Source organism: Phoca vitulina, unplaced genomic scaffold, assembly GCF_004348235.1.
Source record: "Phoca vitulina isolate PV1807 unplaced genomic scaffold, GSC_HSeal_1.0 scaffold85, whole genome shotgun sequence".
NCBI lineage: Eukaryota > Metazoa > Chordata > Mammalia > Carnivora > Phocidae > Phoca > Phoca vitulina.
Genome location: NW_022589788.1, coordinates 1,946,040 through 1,966,535, shown reverse-complemented (window position 1 = coordinate 1,966,535; position 20,496 = coordinate 1,946,040). Strand labels below are relative to the sequence as shown.

At 43.3% G+C, this 20,496-nt stretch overlaps 1 protein-coding gene across 10 annotated transcripts in view; it reads right to left on the bottom strand.

Annotated features, from left to right (window-relative positions):
* The window catches only part of ADD1 (adducin 1), an 87,126-nt gene that overhangs the window by 34,029 nt on the left and 32,601 nt on the right, over nucleotides 1–20,496 (bottom strand). For all 10 annotated transcript variants that reach the window (XM_032395585.1, XM_032395587.1, XM_032395588.1 and 7 more), the window contains exons 2-3: nucleotides 11,291–11,505; nucleotides 6,258–6,420 (exon numbers count right to left, since the gene is read on the bottom strand). In XM_032395585.1, the coding sequence (XP_032251476.1) occupies nucleotides 6,258–6,420; nucleotides 11,291–11,485 (358 nt within the window). In that variant the 5' untranslated portion in view covers nucleotides 11,486–11,505. The remainder of the gene's footprint in view (nucleotides 1–6,257; nucleotides 6,421–11,290; nucleotides 11,506–20,496) is intronic.

Here is a 20,496-nt window from a genome sequence, read left to right as displayed (position 1 = left end):
AAACTGAAAATATAATTGGGTAGGACTGACATAGACAGAGTGTAGGACATCAGTATCTCTGTGGAGGAAGCAGAGGGAATCATGGGCCATTTGCCAAACTCCCAAAAGAACCACCAGGAACTTACTACAAAGCTCAGAGGGCCAATTTGAGAACAGCAGCTGAAACCAAGAGTTCTGCACACATAAATCCTTAAAAATTCTCCAAACTAGCCATTTAAAATTGACTTTCAGGACAAAGTCTCACACTAAGAAATCTGTGGTAATTAGAACCCAAACTGACTAGCACAGAACTATTAAGAAAACAGGCGAAGAGTCCAGATAAAAGCAAGGAAGGGGAACAGAACCCAACTGCTTCAATAAACTGCCATATTTTGTAGCACTTCACAAAAACAACAGAAGAGGGAGCTCTAGAGCCATGACATTAGAAAAGCTTTCCTGAACCAGAATCCTCCAAGAAAACTAATTTCACGTAATAATGAACAGAAAGGGGTGCCTGGGTGGCTCAGTCGTTAAGCATCTGCCTTCAGCTCAGGTCATGATCCCAGGGTCCTGGCACTGAGCTCCACCATTGGGCTCTGTGCTCAGTGGGCAGTCTGCTTGTCCTTCTCCCTCTCCTTCTGCCCCTCTCTCACCCTGCTTGTGCTCTAAAATAAATAAACAAAAATCTTAAAAAAAAAAAAATGAACAGAAAAATATCATGATCAAATACCATACAAAAATTATATCAAGAAAAAAGAGCAGAATCACATCCCTACAGATAGAAAGACATGTCCACAAAACAGATGAAAACTATAACCTTTTATTTCATAACATGGTAAAGAAAGGTATTAAGAAAATAATAAAAGATAGGAAAAAACATTTAATATAATTAGAAAAACTCAGAAATGAGGGCTAGAACATAAAAGGAGTTAGATATAAATGAAAATATAATTTTAAAAATAAATACTAAACTCAAAGTAGGAGAAAAGAATGTGAAAAGGAGAATTTTTTTAAATCATAAAGAAATGAAGCAATAAACTGGACTTGAGAACAAGTGACAGTTAAAGAAGACGAAGAAACTCCAACATGCACACAACAGAGTCCGGGCAGTAGGAAACAAAAGGGAACAGGATAAACACTAAAAACCAATTCAATGTTGCTATAACACAAAAGATCTGGAAGAGCATGTCATCTGAGAAAATTAACCAGGAGGACTGATGCTAAGACATATTCTGGTAAAACTGCTGGTCTCTAAAGAAAAAGCAAAGTACTCTGAACATCCAGAAAAAGAGACCAAGTCACCTACATGGAAAGATTATCTTCAATTTTAACAGCAATGCTTTGAGCCAGAAGAAAATTAATTATCTATTTAAAATACATAAAATAGGAAATGTGAGTCTAGGGTCTAACTAACCAAACCAAATTCATATGGCCACATAAAGGCCACAGCACGCAAGAACTCGGAGTACTGTTTCCACAAGCGCTTCCTGAGAAGGCTACCACAAAAGGCACCTCAGACAGCCAGAACGAGTAGGGGTACACTGACCCGAGGATGGCGCTGAGCATTAAATATGTATTTATTACAGAATGAAGTTATTAATGATAATACTAAATGAGTGTTGTAAGAGGGAGATCATATTGTGTAATGGTTATATGCTCTGACAACATATAATGTAACTATTTTCAATCATGAAGAGAGAACATATTATTGGTAGAGTATTGCTATCGTGTGTGATATATGGGAAAAACAAATAAGTGATTATGTAATATTCTGGTTTTGTTATTTCCGTTGTCCTTAAAAACCAGAATTCTTGTTGTGGAAGAGAGGAATGTAAGTGTTAGAAGAGATCAGGTAAAAACCCCTTAGTACTGAATTTTAATTGGAATTATGAGTATAATTCCACTATATACTTAAAATTCCAACGTGCCAACAATATGTCATATAATTCACAAGGTAATAATATATTTCCTAGTTCTATCCACTAAAAAGGCCTAGAAAGAATGACTAATCCAGTAGCAATGAGTATTCCCTAGTACCCAGACTAATTTCCATTTCCCCCAAAAACAAAGATTTCTTTTTGAAATGGACGATTCCGGACCTGGGGCAGGAAATATACTCGGTGACAGCCTAGAACACCTCCTCACAGGGATGGCTTAGGGGCAGGAAATATACTCGGTGACAGCCTAGAACACCTCCTCACAGGGGATGGCTTGGGGGCAGGAAATATACTCGGTGACAGCCTAGAACACCTCCTCACAGGGATGGCTTGGAAAGTCAAAGACTAGTAGGAGGCTCAGGAGTCAACCCGAGGGGCTTCCGCTGATCAGAAAGGATAACTGCAATGTTCTGAACACATTAAATATACTGAAATCTATGAGTTCAAAATAATACTAAAAAATAGTAATTGGTCATCTTAGAAACAATGACAGGAAACCAACTTATTTTGAAAAGGGTATATATAAACTGTACCACTGGGTAACCAAAAAAAGTTGAGAAGAAGCTCCTTTTCTTATGTGCATACCTGATTTCTTTTTTTTTTTAAGGTTTTATTTATTTGAGAAAGAGAGGGAAAGCAAGAGAGAGTGCGCACTAGCGGGGGGTGGGGGACAGAGGGAGAGGAGAAACGGGCTCCCTGCTCAGCTGGGAGGTTCCCCTCAAACATGCAATGAGTGATAGGGAAGGGGGTGGCCCCTTTCCAGCTATGCCCCATTTCCAGGGAAGTTTCTCCTGATAGAAATATTCTAGTTAATAAATACAAAGGAGGAATGATAGCATTAAAACATCACCATCTTGGAACCTTTATTAAATTAATGGACCTACATACTGAGCATCAATGGCTGCTAACAATGCAAAAAGAACAAGCAGACTATGTGCCTACTGACAGAACACAGAACCACCTACAGAGAATAGGCTTTGCCAAAAAACTGAATCCAAACACAATCAAGCGTCTAGATCCAACTACCAACTTACTGTAAATACAGAAGACAAAAGAACATGTTAGCAGTACCATGGAGATGGAATCAGCAAAATTCAGACCATAGCAAATTCTACAGGTCAACAAACCCGTTTTATTTTTTTTAAAGATTTTATTTATATTTGTCAGAGAGATAGAGAAAGAACACAAGCAGGGGGAGTGGCAGGCAGAGGGAGAAGCAGGCTCCCCACTGAGTAAGGAGCCCGATGCGGGACTTCATCCCAGGACTCTGGGATCATGACCTGAGCCGAAGGCAGACATTTAATCAACTAAGCCACCCATGGGGCACCTGGGTGGCTCAGTCGTTAAGCGTCTGCCTTCGGCTCAGGTCATGATCCCAGGGTCCTGGGATCGAGCCCTGCACCAGGCTCCCCGCTCTGTGGGAAGCCCGCTTCTCCCTCTCCCATTCCCCCTGCTTGTGATCCCTCTTTCACTATCTCTGTCAAATAAATAAATAAAATCTTAAAAAAAAAAAACAAAAACTAAGCCACCCAGGAGTCCCTCTTTGTTTTTAAAGATTCATTTATTTGAGAGACACAGAGAGAGAGAGAGAGAGAGAGCGAGCAAGCGCGAGAGGGGGGAGGGGCAGAGGGGGAGAGAGAGTCCCAAGCAGTCTCCTCACTGAGCAAGGAGCCCGATGCCAGGCTCAATCTCACAATTCTGAGATCATGACCTGAGCCGAAATCAAGAGTCGGACATTCAACTGACCTAGCCACCCAGGCACCCCTCCTCCTTACACATTAAGTTTAAAGAAAATGGGTTTGGGGCACCTGGGTGGCTTACTCGGTTTGGCCTCGGACTCTAGGTTTCAGCTCAGGTCATGATCTCCGGGTCGTGAGACTAAGCCCTACATTAGGCTCTGCACTCAGCAGGGAGTCTGCTTGAGATTCGCTCCCTCTCCCTCCCTCTCCCCCCTTCTCCCTCTGCCTTTCCCCCCTTCTCCCTCTGCCTTTCCCCCTGCCTGCACATGCACACCCGCCCCTCTCTAAAAATAAATAAATAAATGTTAAAAAAAAAAAAAAAAAAAAGAAAGTGTAAGGAGGGAAAAAAAGAGAGATAAAGGGTTAAACTATAGCCTGAAAAAGGCTAAAGAGATAGTACTAAAAACAGACAAAAACTAAACCCTAATATTTAGGGATGACCATTTGGGTAATGAAACCATGAAGAAAAGCAAGGCAGTAGTTACAAGTCAAGATGGAGTTTCCTGGGATGCTTAGCTGGCTCAGTTGGTGGAACATGTAACTCCTGATCTCCAGGTTGTGAGTCTGAACCCCACGTTGGGTGTAGAGATTACTTAAAAATAAAATTAATGGATCTATGTATTGAATATCAATGGCTGCTAACAACGCCTGGGTGGCTCAGTCCGTTAAGCATCTGACTTCAGCTCAGGTGATGATCTCACAGTCTTGGGATCGAGCCCCGCAATGTCAGGCTCCCTGCTCAGTGGGGAGCCTGCTTCTCCCTCTGCCCCTCCGCCTGCTCATGCTCTCTCAAATAAATAAATAAAATCTATTAAAAATAAATAAATTTGGGGCGCCTGGGTGGCTCAGTCGGTTATGCGTCTGCCTTCGGCTCAGGTCATGATCCCAGGGTCCTGGGATCGAGCCCCACGTCAGGCTCCCTGCTCAGCAGGAAGCCTGCTTCTCCCTCTCCCACTCCCCCTGCTTGTGTTCCCTCTCTCGCTGTCTCTGTCAAATAAATAAATAAAATCTTTTAAAAAAATAATAGAAATAAAAAATAAATAAATTTTAAAAATAAAATACAATCTTTAAAAAAGATAGCGTTTCCTTCCGAGAGGATGATAGGGGAGAGGCAAGCAATCAATACCCTTAATTTCTTTCTTAACTCAGGTGGGAGTTATAAAGGTGTACACCTTAATATCATTTGTAAGTTACATATCATTTGTTCTATGCCATCTATATATATTTTACAACAAAGGTTGTAATAATTTGTTTTTAAAATTTGTATCTTGAAGAAACATACTATTAGATATAATTAAAATTAATTAGATTTCTTCCTCTTTTTTTGGTGTGGCATTATTGCCATAAAATTTCCTTTTCTCTAATTAGAAGATAATATGCAAGTAAATACATTACATCATCCTTTTATCTAATTCATACGAGACAGCACTAGAATCCATTAAGAATTGTGTGAACACAAGAAAACCTGATTACAGTTTGACTTCAGAGTAAAAGTCTGAGCTAGTAAATTAAAGGTTATTCTCATCACTTGCTGGACATTAACAAGGCATCACTCTGGTGGGTCTCAGTCAACTTCTAAGAATACCATGGAACCGACAGGGAAATAGCAAATGCCTGGTGACCTAACAGAAACCACTGGCATATGCTGGCCCATCAGAAGCTGACTATCCAACTGCAACTGTCAGGCATCGGTCCAGGACGCAGTACACAGTAGGTCAGAGGGGCTACCTGGGTTCACCCTGTCATGTTAACGTTTACAAATTCAACAGCCATGGCAAAGCTCCTCCACCTCTGCACAGCTAACCATTATCTGCTCATGTTCACCCATCCAAATTCTCCCCCCAGCTTGCTTTTGGAATTTCTGTTTCTCACCCACTTGCAAGCAGCAGTAAGGAATGGTGGATAGATGCTGGCCTGGCTGAAATAAGTTCAGGCAAAATTAATGTGCTACTCCACAAGCACTGTGTCTGATTAGTTTTAGTTCACAAAGGGTCTTGTTGGCTCATAAAAAAGGGAGCCATCTCGGCGCGTCTGGCTCTGTCGGTGAAGCGTCGGCCTTCGGCTCAGGTCATGATCCCAGGGTCCCAGGATCGAGTCCCACATCGGGCTCCCTGCTCAGCAGGAAGTTGCTTCTCCCTCTCCCTCTCTCCCTCTGTGCGCATGCTCTCTAATAATAAAATCTTTAAGAAAAAATAAAAAATTTTTAAAAAGGGAGCCCTCGGGCGCCTGGGTGGCTCAGTCATTGGGCGTCTGCCTTCGGCTCAGGTCGTGATCCCAGGGTCCTGGGATCGAGCCCCGCATCGGGCTCCCTGCTCCGCGGGAAGCCTGCTTCTCCCTCTCCCACTCCCCCTGCTTGTGCTCCCTCTCTCGCTATGTCTCTGTCAAATAAATAAATAAAATCTTTTAAAAAAAAAAAAAAAGGAGTCCTCTACATTGAAGACATTTTCAGACTTACAGCCTATCTTTCACTATAACTAAAACATTAATTTTCAAAAAACTCAATTCTATGTATTACAATGTACACTGATCTATTTCACATGAGAACAGGAAATGTAAACCTACAAAATGACGGAATGTGTACGCAGAGTCAGGAACTACTCACTCATGTTCAAGGCCGCCATCCCCCCTTGCGGAGCTGCGGGATAGACGTTCGGTACGTTCGCAGTCATGAAATCTGCAATTTGCTGTAGCGCCAACAGGCCTGTGGGGTTCTTCCCCTTCTTAAATTGTTCCTGTATCATCGATTCCAACTCTTCACAGAAAGCCTAATAAAAGGCAAATTAAAACAGTGAGATGCTACTTCTCCTCCACGCCTTGGGAAGACAGAGGTAACTATCACACAGACTGCCTTTTTGTTTGTTTTCATCCAGGGCTAGAAAAGTAAATGGATATTCTCATATATTACTACTTGGAGCATCAATTGCTACATTATTTCTAGAAAAGTAATGTAAACAATACAAACGCTTAAAAATCTGAACACTCATTCTATTGCTAATAATCTTTTCGAAAGAAATAATCAGGGATATGCTAAAAGATGAATTCATATGGATGTTCATTCCAGAAGGACTGACAAAAAGGTAAGCAGGTAACAGTCGACATATGAAACTGTAGAAAACTGATTACACACACACAAATCCACCTTACGATGGAATTCTATGCACATGGTCAACATGAAAGGCTTAGAAAAATTAAATGACAAAATTGCTCTTGATATATTTTTGATTGTGAAATGGTTGTAAATCAACAGAATCAGTGTTTTGTAAGAGTGAATACGTATCTAAACATAGAAGACTAAAGTAAATACATCCAAATGTTCACTATTATTATCTTAGTGATGGAATTATTAGCAATTTTCATGTTCTACTTTGTGCTTCTCAGTATTTTCTTCAAAATGGTTTTTTTAAAATAGATTCTCTTAGTTACTTTTTAAAAGTTGAAAAAGAGATCCTAAAACAATCATCCTTTATCAAATAATCCTAATTTTTTTAAAAAGATCCTAAATTAGGCAAAAGGATTAAGTTGGGTTGATGGTGATTTAATATAAAGTCACTACTGAAACAATACAGGTTAATTTATAGCTTTGCTTTCCCAAACCGCATTGAAGTAATTTTTCACATATCCTATAAAGAAATATCTTATCAAATAAATACTATTTAATATGAAAATGTGAGCTCACTGAATGAACATCCACATCTGATTATAAACACTCTGAGGGTTTCTGGATGATTCTATATTAAACTTCTAGTTTTTCACTGCTTGAATGAAAAGCTGAAAAGATATAATGCCCAGGGACAGTCTGAGCATAGCTATCACTTGCAGGAAGCAAGCAACACATGTATGACATTTAATACAATGGTATAAAACAATGTAAGGAACCAAGAGCTGCCGGAGGAACCCGTTTACCATATGACAAATGATGTCACAAATCATATTCTGTGGGAGTCAAGGAGGGAGGAGAAAGCTGACAGGGGCTTTGACTGCCAAAAGAAATCAATCAACAAAACACAGTTTCTCAGCCATCTCTGTTATCAACACCGAAGGCAATGATATAGACAGATATGCAGACACAGGATAAAGGGATACAGACAGATGCAGAGAGCCTCACTAAAGGTCACAGAGTACGCTGGGCACAGAGGAGGCAAGAGTTGCATAAAACGAGCCCCATCCTCACGGGCCCTCAATCTGAAAAATCAAACCATCTATTTCCACGGTTTCCAAATCCACAGATGTATCTATGGGAAGCTCAATTTAACATGCATGTACCATGTATGTACACCACACCACAACTCAGCACACGTACATAAGTATGAAGTACTGTTCTAGGCACTGAAGACACGCAGCTAGAAAAAATGGTCCTTGCCATCACAGAACTTAAAGCTTAGCATGTAACACACAAAAAGAAAACCAGGGTGCAAGAAGCCCTCCGTATCCACAGCATCCCTGATGACCTACATGTGCAGTAAGGAGCTGAGTGTAGCAGGGGCCAGTGAGGGTCTGGAGCCACCCATCCAGACCCCAGAGTCTAGCTCCAGCAAGCAGTCACCGGCCAGTGACCCTGTGTGCTACCTTGGTACCAGCTCCCGATGGTTCAACATCCACATCCTCACCTCTCAGCAAACTGCCTGCCTCTCCTCCAATTACCCTGTCCTCCAACTCACCTGGGCATCCCATGTGCATGAGCATGTCCTAGACATGCTCTTGCCTAGTAAACTGTGCCCCAAGCATGGGTTCCCCAAACACCCCCTCCTAGCATGCAGCTCACGATTTCTTCAACCCCACCGTGACCCCAACACCTGTCCACCATCCCTTACCTTCCCTGCGTCCTGACCTCCCTCACCCAGCTTAGAGCCTTGGTTTAACATTATAATCATTCCCTTGCTCACACCTGCAACTCTCTACCATTTCACCTGGCAAAACCCCCAACCCTGGTTAAATTCAACCCTTCACTCTTTCTACTCATGCGGCTGAAAGTGGCTGGAGCAGGGGGAGGGGGGGACGAGGAGACCATGCTGTGTCATCTCACTATAAATTCATGACCCTAACCTGAGTATGCCCTTCACACTAACCCAAGGACAGACCATCCCCTCACCCACTCTCACACCCTCTCTCTCCTCACACCTCCCTGGGCCCGTTCTCAGCAGGTGACCCCACTTACGATTCCGAGAACAGAGGATCAGCCTGAAGAAAACTCTCTCGAGCTCCCTCCAGCATCTACTCAACCATCAGCATCTGTGCCCACAGGGTGGGCTTTCCCACTGCCTGCAGTGGCTCAACTCTTATGCTCCTAAAACCAAGAATCCAGCACCAGTACCTTACTAGGAAGCAATCCCAGGCTTTCTGGTCTTTCAGCTTATCATTCAGATCCGTGACCGATGATGCTGACTATGTGTGTCCTAGACGACCTGTGGCTGGGGGCCCCGTACAGCACCCACACACACTAGGTGCCGTAAGTTGACTTTCTGCACTCTACCCCCAGTGATGTTTACTTCATTTCTTGTGGCTTTTACATAGGAAACTGCTCAAGCTAAAAGTCTAGATGTTCCCTGATTTCTTTCTTCCTCTTATCTCTTCCTTGCCACCCATCAGCAAGTCCTACTGATCCTACCCTCAAAATAAAATTCAAAAATTTACTGCAACCTCCTGCTTGGAAGACAGCTTTCTCTCTTGCCCCATACAATACTTTTTCTTTTTTTTTTTTTTAAGTAGGCTCCACACCCAAAGTGAGGCTTGAACTCACAACCCTGAGATTAACAGTCACATACTCTACAGACCGAGCCAGCCAGGTACCCCTACAATACTCTTTCTATACCAAACCCAGCATGAGTTCTTTAAAAACTAAATCGTGGGGCGCCTGGGTGGCTCAGTTGGTTGGGCGACTGCCTTCGGCTCAGGTCATGATCCTGGAGTCCCAGGATCGAGTCCCGCATCGGGCTCCCTGCTCGGCAGGGAGTCTGCTTCTCCCTCTGACCCTCCCCCTCTCATGCTCTCTCTCTCTCTCTCATTCTCTCTCTCAAATAAATAAATAAAATCTTAAAAAAAATAAAAATAAATAAAAAAAATAAAAACTAAATCGTGCCAGGGGCACCTGGGTGGCTCAGTCAGTTAAACATGTGACTCTTGATTTCAGCTCAGGTCATGATCTCAGGGTCATGAGATTGAGCCCCAAGTCCAGCTCCAGCTGGGTGTGGAGCCTGCTTAAGATTCTCTTGCTCACGCTGCCCCCCCACCCCCTACCCTCTGCTCACACGCTCTAAGAAAATAAAATAAAACTGAATAGTGCCATTCCTGTCTGCAGCCCTCTGATGACTCTCTACTCTGAATGCAAAACAAGCTCCTGACCCGAGCCTACAGAGCCTTCCAGGACCTGCCCCCTCCCTGACGCCTCTTGTGCTCAGACCACACTGGTGCCTTCTGACTCTCCAAGCCCATCCAGCTCATCCCTAAACTAGGGATTTCACTAGCTGCCCCTCAACTGGAACACTGCTCCCCCCATCCCTGCATGGCCGGCTCCTTCCGCTCATTCAGATTCAGGTGAAACCTCCCTTCCTCAGGCCGCTTCCAACCACCACTCAATCTAATCACCCCACTGCTTCCTGCACTGAGCTTGTTTGTTGTTTCTTGTTACACCTCCTTTGAGGAGGGTGTGAAGTCTGAGACTTGACCCAGGTGCTTACACAGGCGTTATGCACATGTCAAAATTCACCAAGCTGTACACGTAAGATCTGCATACATTCCTAAGTTATACTTCCACAATATGCAAAGAGTAATAATAACCAAACAAAACCTATTAGAGTTAGAGAGCTTATTTGTCCTGTTCACTGCTAACTCTCCAGGTTCTCTGAACAGCATATAAAAGATAATCAAACATTAAAAAAATTCAATGAATATCTGCCAAATAACACCCCGAAGTTTTAAGGGAACAAAACAATATTAGAAGGGAAAAAAAGAATAAAGCACATGCAAGGGCAGCAGCACCAACATGAGGAAGCGATGGAGACAGAACTCCTTTATGTAAGGACGCAAACAGAAGACAGTGGGCATGCTTGTGGCTTAAAGTGCTCATGTCACGGGGTGCCTGGGTGGCTCAGTCGTTAGACGTCTCCCTTCAGCTCAGGTCGTGATCCTAGAGTCCTGGGATCGAGCCCCACGTCGCGCTCCCTGCTCAGCAGGAAGTGTGCTTCTCCCTCTGCCTCTCTCCCCTGCTCATGTTCTCTCTCTCTCTCTGTCTCTCTCAAATGAATAAATAAAATCTTAAAAAAAAAAAGTGCTGGTGTCACTAAAGGTAAAACCAATCAATGATGAGGTCCTGTTAAGGCCTACCAAGTGCCTGGCACCAAGCGAGGTGGTCTGGAGGGAAGAGTTATTTTTAAAGGGTCCCAAAATAAAGTGACTCTCTGGAGAAGTGGTGAGAGGGTAAAAAGGAGCAGCAAGCACCTCCTCTCCTTTATGACACTGAAGAGCTCTCATTTATTCTGCCTGATAACTTGAACTGAACAGAATTCTTCCCACGCACATACACACGAGGCGCAGACTTCCAAGGTGGGAATGCAGGGACTCTGGCACACACAACAGAGCTAAGAGCTGAAGTATCAGAGAAGGAAGAAGACCCTTATACAGAGAGAAGGTTTCTCTTACAGGACTCTGCAGGATCATGGACACCCTCTTCTTCTGCTCCATCATATTGAAGTCCTGGCGAAGGTCCGGTGCCATGTTCCTCTCTCGCAAATACTCTGGATTGTTCTCATCCACCCTGTCGAAGTACCGCTCCTTGTGAGGGGCTGTGGTCGGGGGTGGTGAGGTCACCACGGCGGCCCGAGTGTCACCATTCATTGCACACTCTTTCTTGGTTCCTACAGAATCAAAATACAAGAAAGTCTTGTGTTTGAATCAATGTCCAATAGCATTTCATCACAAGCACATCAGCCTGACAAACACAATCTTCAGCATGAGAACATTATGAGTGACTGAGTTGGAGCCATGACGTGCGAGGCTTCTTTGTGACCTCGGAGGCACATGGCTCATCAGCCATCTCCCACCCTTCTACTGACCAATGGCATTTTTCGTCCTCGCCATTGTTCTTGGGCAGACAACAGGAGAACAAGCTCACAAAGCTTTTATGTCCTCTGTCAAACTGAAAAAGAACTAGATACTGAAATTTTTAAAAAGATTTATTTGTCAGAGAGAGAGAGAGAGTACACGAGCAGGGGGAGTGGCAGAGGCAGAAGGAGAAGCAGACTCCCCGCTGAGCAGGGAGCCCCATACGGGGCTCGATCCCAGGACCCCGGGATCATGACCTGAGCCGAAGGCAGACGCTTAACCGACTGAGCCACCCAGGTGCCCCGAGATGTTGAATTTTGACAAGATAGTTTAAGTCATGATGCTGTCCCACACAGACAGGACCTACCAACAGCAACACAGTTCATTTCTAGAGAAATCTGATTTATGATATTTTCCCAAAAATGTGTCAGTAGTGATTTTGCAAAGGATTCTCCAAACAGATCAATAAGAAAGCAGCTGCTCCGCATCTGTATTCATGCAGACGGGAAATGCTCCTCATCAGATCTTTTCAGTTGAAAGAACAGCAGGTACTGAAAATGTCAACACGCCCTAATTTGTGACTCACCTAAAAGATGCTCAAATGACTCAAATTTAAAGGTCTGTTATTATGGCTACTTACACTCTTTTTAATCCCACTCTTTTATTTGAAATGATGTTCAAATACTAAATTATATTCATCTGTAACTACTAAATCTCTAAAGAGCATCCTTCACTAAGCATACAAAGAGTTTCATTTCTATTGCTGACAGCTCTAACTATATATATGAAGTATTTACTGAGCATCTATCATGTCTCGCCACTGGGCCAGGCACAAAAAGTGATCAGACACTCTGCTCACCTTGGGGAAGTTGGGCTCACAGACTCACTGAGAAGGGAAGGGGGTTGGTTCAGAAGTCATCAGCACAGAGACAGCAGCTAAGGCCGGAGAGGAGAGAAACTGGCTAGCGGAACACCCAGTGAGAAGGAGCAGAACCAGCACCTGGGGCAGTCCCCCGCCCTTAGCAGTATACAAATAAACACTTTTTGAATCAATTAAGAACAAGAAGGGAAGGATGAAGAGACAAGGTGAGACTCAGGAGCCACACGCAGAGTTGTAATGGTGAGTCAACAGTTCCTCAGGCCACACAGGGTGAGCAAGAAAGAGATTTTAAAGAGTTGATTAAATGAGCAACTCAAACGCAATCAGTGCCCTTTCCTTACCCGGCATATAAAAATTCATTCCAAATGGGGCACAGGCCTAAACAGAACGGGTCAGGCAGTTTTATATGACATCAAGAGGACAAGCAAAAGGAAGAAAAAAAAAGATAAATTGCACTTACTCAAAATTAAAAATGTCTGTGCTTCAAAGGACACATAAGTAGAGACAGCTACAGAATGGGAGGAAATATTTGAAAATCATGTATCTTTGAAGACATCTACATCCAGAATGTATAAAGAACTCTTATAATTTAATCATTACAATTACAATTAAAAAAAAAAAGAAACTTGAAAACCATCACGCGGCCTCAGTGGATGCCACAAAGAACACAAGAGCCGAGCAGCTGAGGCTGCCTACATTCCTGATGCACAAAATCATGAGACATGAGTAAGATAATGACTTTAAGCTGGGAAGCCCCCAGCCGGCAGTTTACACTGCAAGAGTGCTGAAACAATGGTGATGAGGGGAGGGAGAAGCCATCGGCTCTCACGTGTCCCGATCCTCTGCCGTCCCTGTGTGTGGATCCACTATTGTTTTCCTCACTTGACAGATGAGGGGACTCAGGTCAGTCAGCTTTGAAGCAGCGGGGCTAGGATTCAAACTGCTGGCCATCTGGCGGCAGAGCTTTTGTTCTTAACCTCGAAGCCATACTGTAAATAGTGAGGAGGACAGGGGCTGGGGCAGAAGCTGCAATGCGGGGAACAATGGCCCCAAAGGGATGAGAAGGGATGAAATCAAGGGCCTGAGATTGTGCAGGTCTCACGAGCTCCCAAGTCTCACCAATGTCACTGAACTTGGACCACAACGGGAATAGCAAGGCTTTTAAGAAGAGTTTATATAAAAATATCTTATGGTACCAACAGCCAAAGAATCAGTTGGAGGAAACTCCCCTTTTTTTAAGACAAATCAATTTGGATATTGCTCTTCTGAAACCTAAAGATATGATAGAAATAACAGTATGCTTAAAGTGACACTATTTCAAGGACTCAAAGACGAAGTATGAAAATAATCAGGGACTAAAAGTCAACGCAGAATAAATAAACTAAGGACCTGAATGTAGTCTTTAAAACTTACTCTTCTCTAAATGTATCCTTTAAATTTTTAGTTTAATCTGTTCACTTTAATCTAGTTTGTTCTAAAAGAATGACACAAAGAACAAAACAATGGTTGTCTGACATTTCTTCATCAGATGTAAAAGAAGCTGAACATTCTGAGCCGATGACACAAAGGTTCTACTTCAATGTCTGAAAAACAAGAAAAGGAGAAGAATATACAGCATTGTTATTTCTCTATCACTAAGTGAGTCCCCATCTGAAGCTATTTTCACCAGTGAATAAGGACCCGGGCAACAATGTAGAGGCTATGGTAGCTGTTTCTTGTCCCAGAGCTGACTCACGGAATCTCTGAAAAATGAGATAAGGCAGAGACCGCTCTTACGACAGCTGCCGTGCGAATGGGATAAGATGAAGACTGCAGACTAGATATACACGTGTTCCTTCCTCCAACAAGGAAGTCTATAAACTTAAATCAAAATACACATATTCTGAGCCCAGTAATCAAGAAAAAACATTCCATTTTTATAGCACAAACCTATACTTAGTTTTTGTCAATTATGCCTTCAACTTTCATTACCCTAGTTTTTAAGAGCATGTTAAGACAGCAAATTTTTCTAGAAAGATCTCTACAAATAAGTTATTACTTAATCCAAATTTTTTTTTTAAAGATTTTATTTATTTATTTGAGAGAGAGAGACAGAGATAGCGAGAGAGAGAATAAGTGGGGAGGAGAGGGAGAAGCTGACTCCCACTGAGCAGGGAGCCTGATGCCAGACTCGATCCCAGGACCCCGGGATCATGACCTGAGCCGAAGGCACTTAACCGAATGAGCCACCCAGGCATCCCCCAACTCTTGATTTCAGTTCAGGTCATGATCTAGGGGTCGTGAGACTGAGCCCTGATTCAGGCTCCACACTCAGCGGGGAATCTGCTAGAGATTCTCTCTCTCTCCCGCTCTCCCCCTCCCCCCATGCTCGCTCAATCCCTCTCTAATAAATAAATCTTTAAAAAATAATAATATAGTAATATGAAAGGTAGTAACAAGCCCACTAGTTGTAAACGTCTAACAGTACACTACTGGTCACAAAATCAATATTAAAATCTGCTCAATGCAATATTTTGAAGTTATAAAGATCTTTGGCATAACATACATAAGAGATTATAACATTTAAGTGAAAAACTATAAAATTTCCTATTCTATTCTGTAATCTTATCACTACTATAATTATGACAACACAGACAAGATGATACAATGGGAAATGAGCTGTACTAAAGCTGAATAAATTGATTAAAGAGAAGTGCAGATCAGTGTTTCTCTATCTCCATCAAGCCACTATAATTTTACCCGTGTAAAAATTTTAAGATTTCACTAATCTTACTTAATATGTTGCTACTTAATATGTTGCTACCTAAATCAAAGGAACCTTGGGAACAATCCTTTCAAATAAACACACACACACTCAACAGAACCCAAAGGTCTGGATGAACCCTGACAACTGAGCTTGGCCTGTCCACGTGACATCTCACATCCACCCTGCCCACGTCACTCCTGGACACACAACAGCCTCCTAATTAGTTTCTCTACTCCTTGTCTCCCAACAACCCCCTCACCAACCCATTCCCCCAGAGAGACCAGGGAGTTTCAAGATTATGCCTGATGTCAGCACTCACTCCCCTGCTTAAAACCTGATGGCTAATAAAAGGACTGTGGCTGAGTCCTGATCTAAATCTAATAATGACATTTGAGACAGACTTCTGAACACCAGCCAGACCTGGATGGCATTAAGGAATTATTATTAAAAGTTTTAGGTGTGATATTATTATAGTTATGTTAGATATATAAGATACATGCAGAAATACTTATAGATGAAATAATAAATTACCTAAAGCTTCTCGGGGCGGGGGGGGGGGGGGGGGGAAGTACGGATTACACAAAACAAACAAGACGGGCCACGCGCTAATAATGTTGAAGCTGGATAAAGGATAAAGCAGGATTCACCATAGTATTCTGTCTATTCTGTACTGTCTGAAAGGCTCCATAATTTTCCCTGTTCTTAGAATAAAGCACCTCAAGACCTTACATAAGCTGGTCCATGCCTGCCTTCAGATGAACACATTTCAGCAAGTTCTTTCACACAGAAACCACTGATAATGGGATGAAAGGATATTTTAAGATTAACATCCCTTGTCTAATGTCCCACAAGACACCACTGTGCCTTGTATGTTATTTCCTTATCTGGAAATAACAAAGTGTGTCCTGGAATATTCTTTCTTACCAAAGTTATTCTAACCCCAGGACGATCCATCCCAATGTGTAACTAAACCTTAGATCAGAAACTAGACAAATTTTCGTTTCTCTAAAATATCTATGAGCTCATTCTAAAGCTTGTGGGCCGATTCAATTATTTCTTCGCATCTCCCTTCTAGCACAAACATTTTGCTAATGGCTAACTATTCCAGCCATTCACTTGATTTACTTCTGAATCCCTAAAGGCAGAACACTCAAACCAAAGGCTGAAACAAGAAGTGGACATTAACAAAATCCTCTGGATCAAGTGTCTGCTAGAAGACTCAGAGGGTCATGTCGGTTTCTAAATATTCTTAAAACATTTCTCAGAAACCATGACTGCCAGGTAATAATGAATTATTGCTCCAAAGAAAATAAACCAGAAGGTATCAAAAATGCTCAGTCATAAAAGTGGTAGTTTTTGCTGGTGTCCTTGGCCACCTGATACCTAACTCCAGACAGCCTTTGGAGTCAGTAGGAGAATAAGAGAAGTGACCTCTGTGCTACCTTCCTTTACCTCTATTATCTCCTGGTGCTTAATAGATCTCCACTACTGCTTCCCCATTATGTGCAAGGCCCTGGAGATAAAAAGTTGCGAAATGAGTAGATGATAGACAAATAAATGTAAACAAATAGTCTTGCTGCCATGACAGAAACCCACTTATGTATCAGCAAGGGAAAAGTGTCTGATGGTGGGAGGCAGAAAGAGCAGAGTGAGGGTGTTATGGGTTGAACTGTGTTCCCCCAAAATACATCTTATTTGGAACAGGGTCACTGAAGATGTAATTAGTTAAAACGAGGTCATACTGGAACAGTATGGGCCCCTCATCCAATATGACTGGTGTCCTTATAAAAAGAGAACATTTAGGGGCGCCTGGGTGGCTCAGTCGTTAAGCGTCTGCCTTCAGCTCAGGTCATGATCCCAGGGTCCTGGGATCGAGCCCCGCATCGGGCTCCCTGCTCTGCGGGAAGCCTGTTTCTCCCTCTCCCACTCCCCCTGCTTGTGTTCCCTCTCTCGCTGTGTCTCTCTCTCTGTCAAAGAAATAAAATCTTTAAAAAAAAAAAAAAGAAAGAACATTTAGATACAGACACAAATACATGGAGAAAGCCATGTGAAGATGAAGGTAGAAGTCAGCTGAGATGATGCATCTACAAGCCAAGGAACACCAACGATTACCAGAAAGTTACCAGCAACTGGTGGAAAGGCCTGGAACAGATTCATCGTCATGGCCTCAGAAGGAATCGACCCTACTGATGCCGTGATCTTGCATTTTTGGCCTCCAGAACTGAGACACAATGAATTTCTGTTGTATGAGCCACCCAGGCTATGATACTTTGTCCTGGCGGCCCCAAGAAACTAATATAGAGGGCTGTCCGGAAAGCTTCACAGGAGAGATGCTTTCACAGCGAAGCAGTTGCTTCCAGGTGCACGGGGCAGGTGGCAGTCACCTGGTGAACGAACATCTACTGAGCCTTCAGAGAGCAGCAGAGCCAGCACGGTGAGTGAGCGGTCAATGTCCCTGCTTTCACACTTGCTGCCTGGCACCCAGCAGGAAGGTGCTTAAGGAGCTTTTAATGCCCTACCTGAACTGTTCTCTCTTCCAAACCTTTCAGCCCTGCTCATTCTCAAGATCTAAATATATCCTGCTCTATGAAGCGTCCCCAAGCCCCTGAGCTCGGCGCCTGGCCTGCTGTGTTCTGAGGTATTTTACTCTGACCTCTCTTCAGCCATTTTCCAACAGGATCAGACATCTGTGTGTATGTTTGCTCCATCACCAGTCTGTGGGCCCACAGAGAACAGGACACTCAATCTCTAACTCATTTTTGTAAATAAGCCCTGGGAGAGTAGGGACTTAAGAAAGACTTTGTTCCTGCAGTAGGCTACCCGCTACAAGGGACATCCTAACTTCTCTGGAAGGGCTCCGTGAGGTTTCCACCCAGAACCAAACTGCATCATCAGGACACACTCAATGAAATAAATGGCAGACTCACCCAAAACAAAACAAAAAATGTAGTTATGAGAAGTGATGAACGTGTTAACTTGATGTGAGAATCATTTCACAGTGTATATGCTTATCAAATCATCAGACTGTACACTTTAAATATATTACAATTTTGTCAATTATACCTCAATAAAACTGGGGGAAAAGCTTTAAAAAATGTGGAGTCTTTGCTGGAAAGAGTGACAAGCTTTTCAACAGGAGAAGCTGACACTGATGGATAAGCTCAGGCGAAGGACAGGGCACAGTGCTGCAGAGACTGTCCACGTCCTATCCAGTGCCTCAGGTGGAAAAGCAAAAGAGACATGAAAACTCCAGCCAGAAATTCATGATGAACTTTTAGCAACTGGGTTGCTATGCCAGTCAACGAAAGAGGAGTCCCTAATATCTCCTCGCAGGAGGGAGTCCAACATTAGAGCTCTCTCCCAAATTAAACAGAACACAACCATAATGAGTTATACCCCTCACTGCTCACATTACTAGCCTCGTTCTCCACTTCCCCTAATGGACAAACACCCACCTTATGTTTAAGATTCTTCTTCACGGGTTCAGGCTGACTGTTGTGCCCTAGTTGGGACCTCAAAGTTAAGTAAAAGCCTTTAATTACTCTGATCGGATCATTTCTATTCCTGTGTCTCCAGATGTTCTCTTGCAGATGAAACTGCTCAAAAGTCCCCTTTAAAATAATCACTGCTTACTATGTGTAAAGTGCTGATTTAAAACTCAATTGTAGGGGCGCCTGGGTGGCTCAGTCAGTTGAGCATCTGACTCTTGATTTCAGCTGTCATGACCTCAGGGTCCTGGGATTGAGTCCTGCGTGGGGGGTGGGGGGGGTCCCCGCTCAGCAGGGAGTCTGCTTGTCTCACTTTCCCTCTGCCACTCCCCCTTCTTGTGTGTGTGCATGCCCTCTCTAATAAATAAATCTTTTAATAAGTAAATAAAAATAAAAACACTCAATTGTATATGTATTAACTCATTTTTTCCCTCAGATAACTGAGGCATAAAGCAGTTCAGCAGCCAGCATAAGGTTGCTGCATCTGAACTCCAGCTGCTGGCCCCAGCGTCTGCTCCTAACTACGTGACACACTACCCCTCACCGTTATGTCCTAGCACAGATCAAAGCAGAAAAGAAAGAAAAAGTAAAAAGTAAAATTTAGTCAAAGCAATGCTTCCCAGCTTTGTCACTCACCCTTATGCTCCTTTTAGTCAGGAAATGATGATCTGGGTGGGTCCTCTTTCCTCCTCTCTCCCTGATGGTGAATGGTTCATTAACAAGTCCCCAGCCTAAATCTTCCTCAGTTTATTTAGTGTTTACACACAGTCATATACCTGATGTTGTTCTTTTAACTATAGCTTCTTTTTTTTTTTTTTAAGATTTTATTTATTTATTAAGAGCATGAGTCGGGGCGCAGGGGAGGGGCGGGGGCAGGCAGGAAAGAGGCAGAGGGAGAAGGAGACTTCCCACTGAGCAGGGAGCCCGATGTGGGACTTGATCCCAGGACCCCAGGATCATGACCTGAGCCGAAGGCAGATGCTTAACCTACTGAGCCACCCAGGCGCCCCTAACTATAGCTTCCTAATCTCTATTACAGAGAGTTCAGTTGCTTATTTAAGGATGCACAGCCGTAAGTGGAAAAGCAAAAATTTGAAAACAAGACTATGGTTTGGAGACTGCCCTCCTTAACTGCTTCTCATCAAATGGTCTTCATGCGCTAACAGGACCCTCCAGTGCCAGGGTCAGTACTGGGCAGTGGACAGGCCACTGGGCCCAGCGTCAGTGGTTAGCCCCACTCCTTCCACCGTATAACTTCAACAACGACGAAGTCCTCATCCATAAAGTAAGAATATCTTCCTAACCTAATGACTCAAATGAGACAACGCAGCCAAGAGCACCATGGGGAAAAAAATGAGAAAACGGGATAGAGAAATCATCATCACTTCTATGACTCCCAAACTCCACACCTAATGCTTCTCACTCCAGGTGAGAAGAATGCACCTAGCCAGTGCAAGGGATCCAGAAGAGAGCCCCATACAGGACCTTATAAGAGTGCGACAAAGAGGGCGCCTGGGTGGCTCAGTTGGTTAAGCGACTGCCTTCGGCTCAGGTCATGATCCTGGAGTCCCAGGGTCGAGTCCCGCATCGGGCTCCCTGCTCAGCAGGGAGTCTGCTTCTCCCTCTGACCCTCCCCCCTCTCATGCTCTCTCTCTATCTCATTCTCTCTCTCAAATAAATAAATAAAATC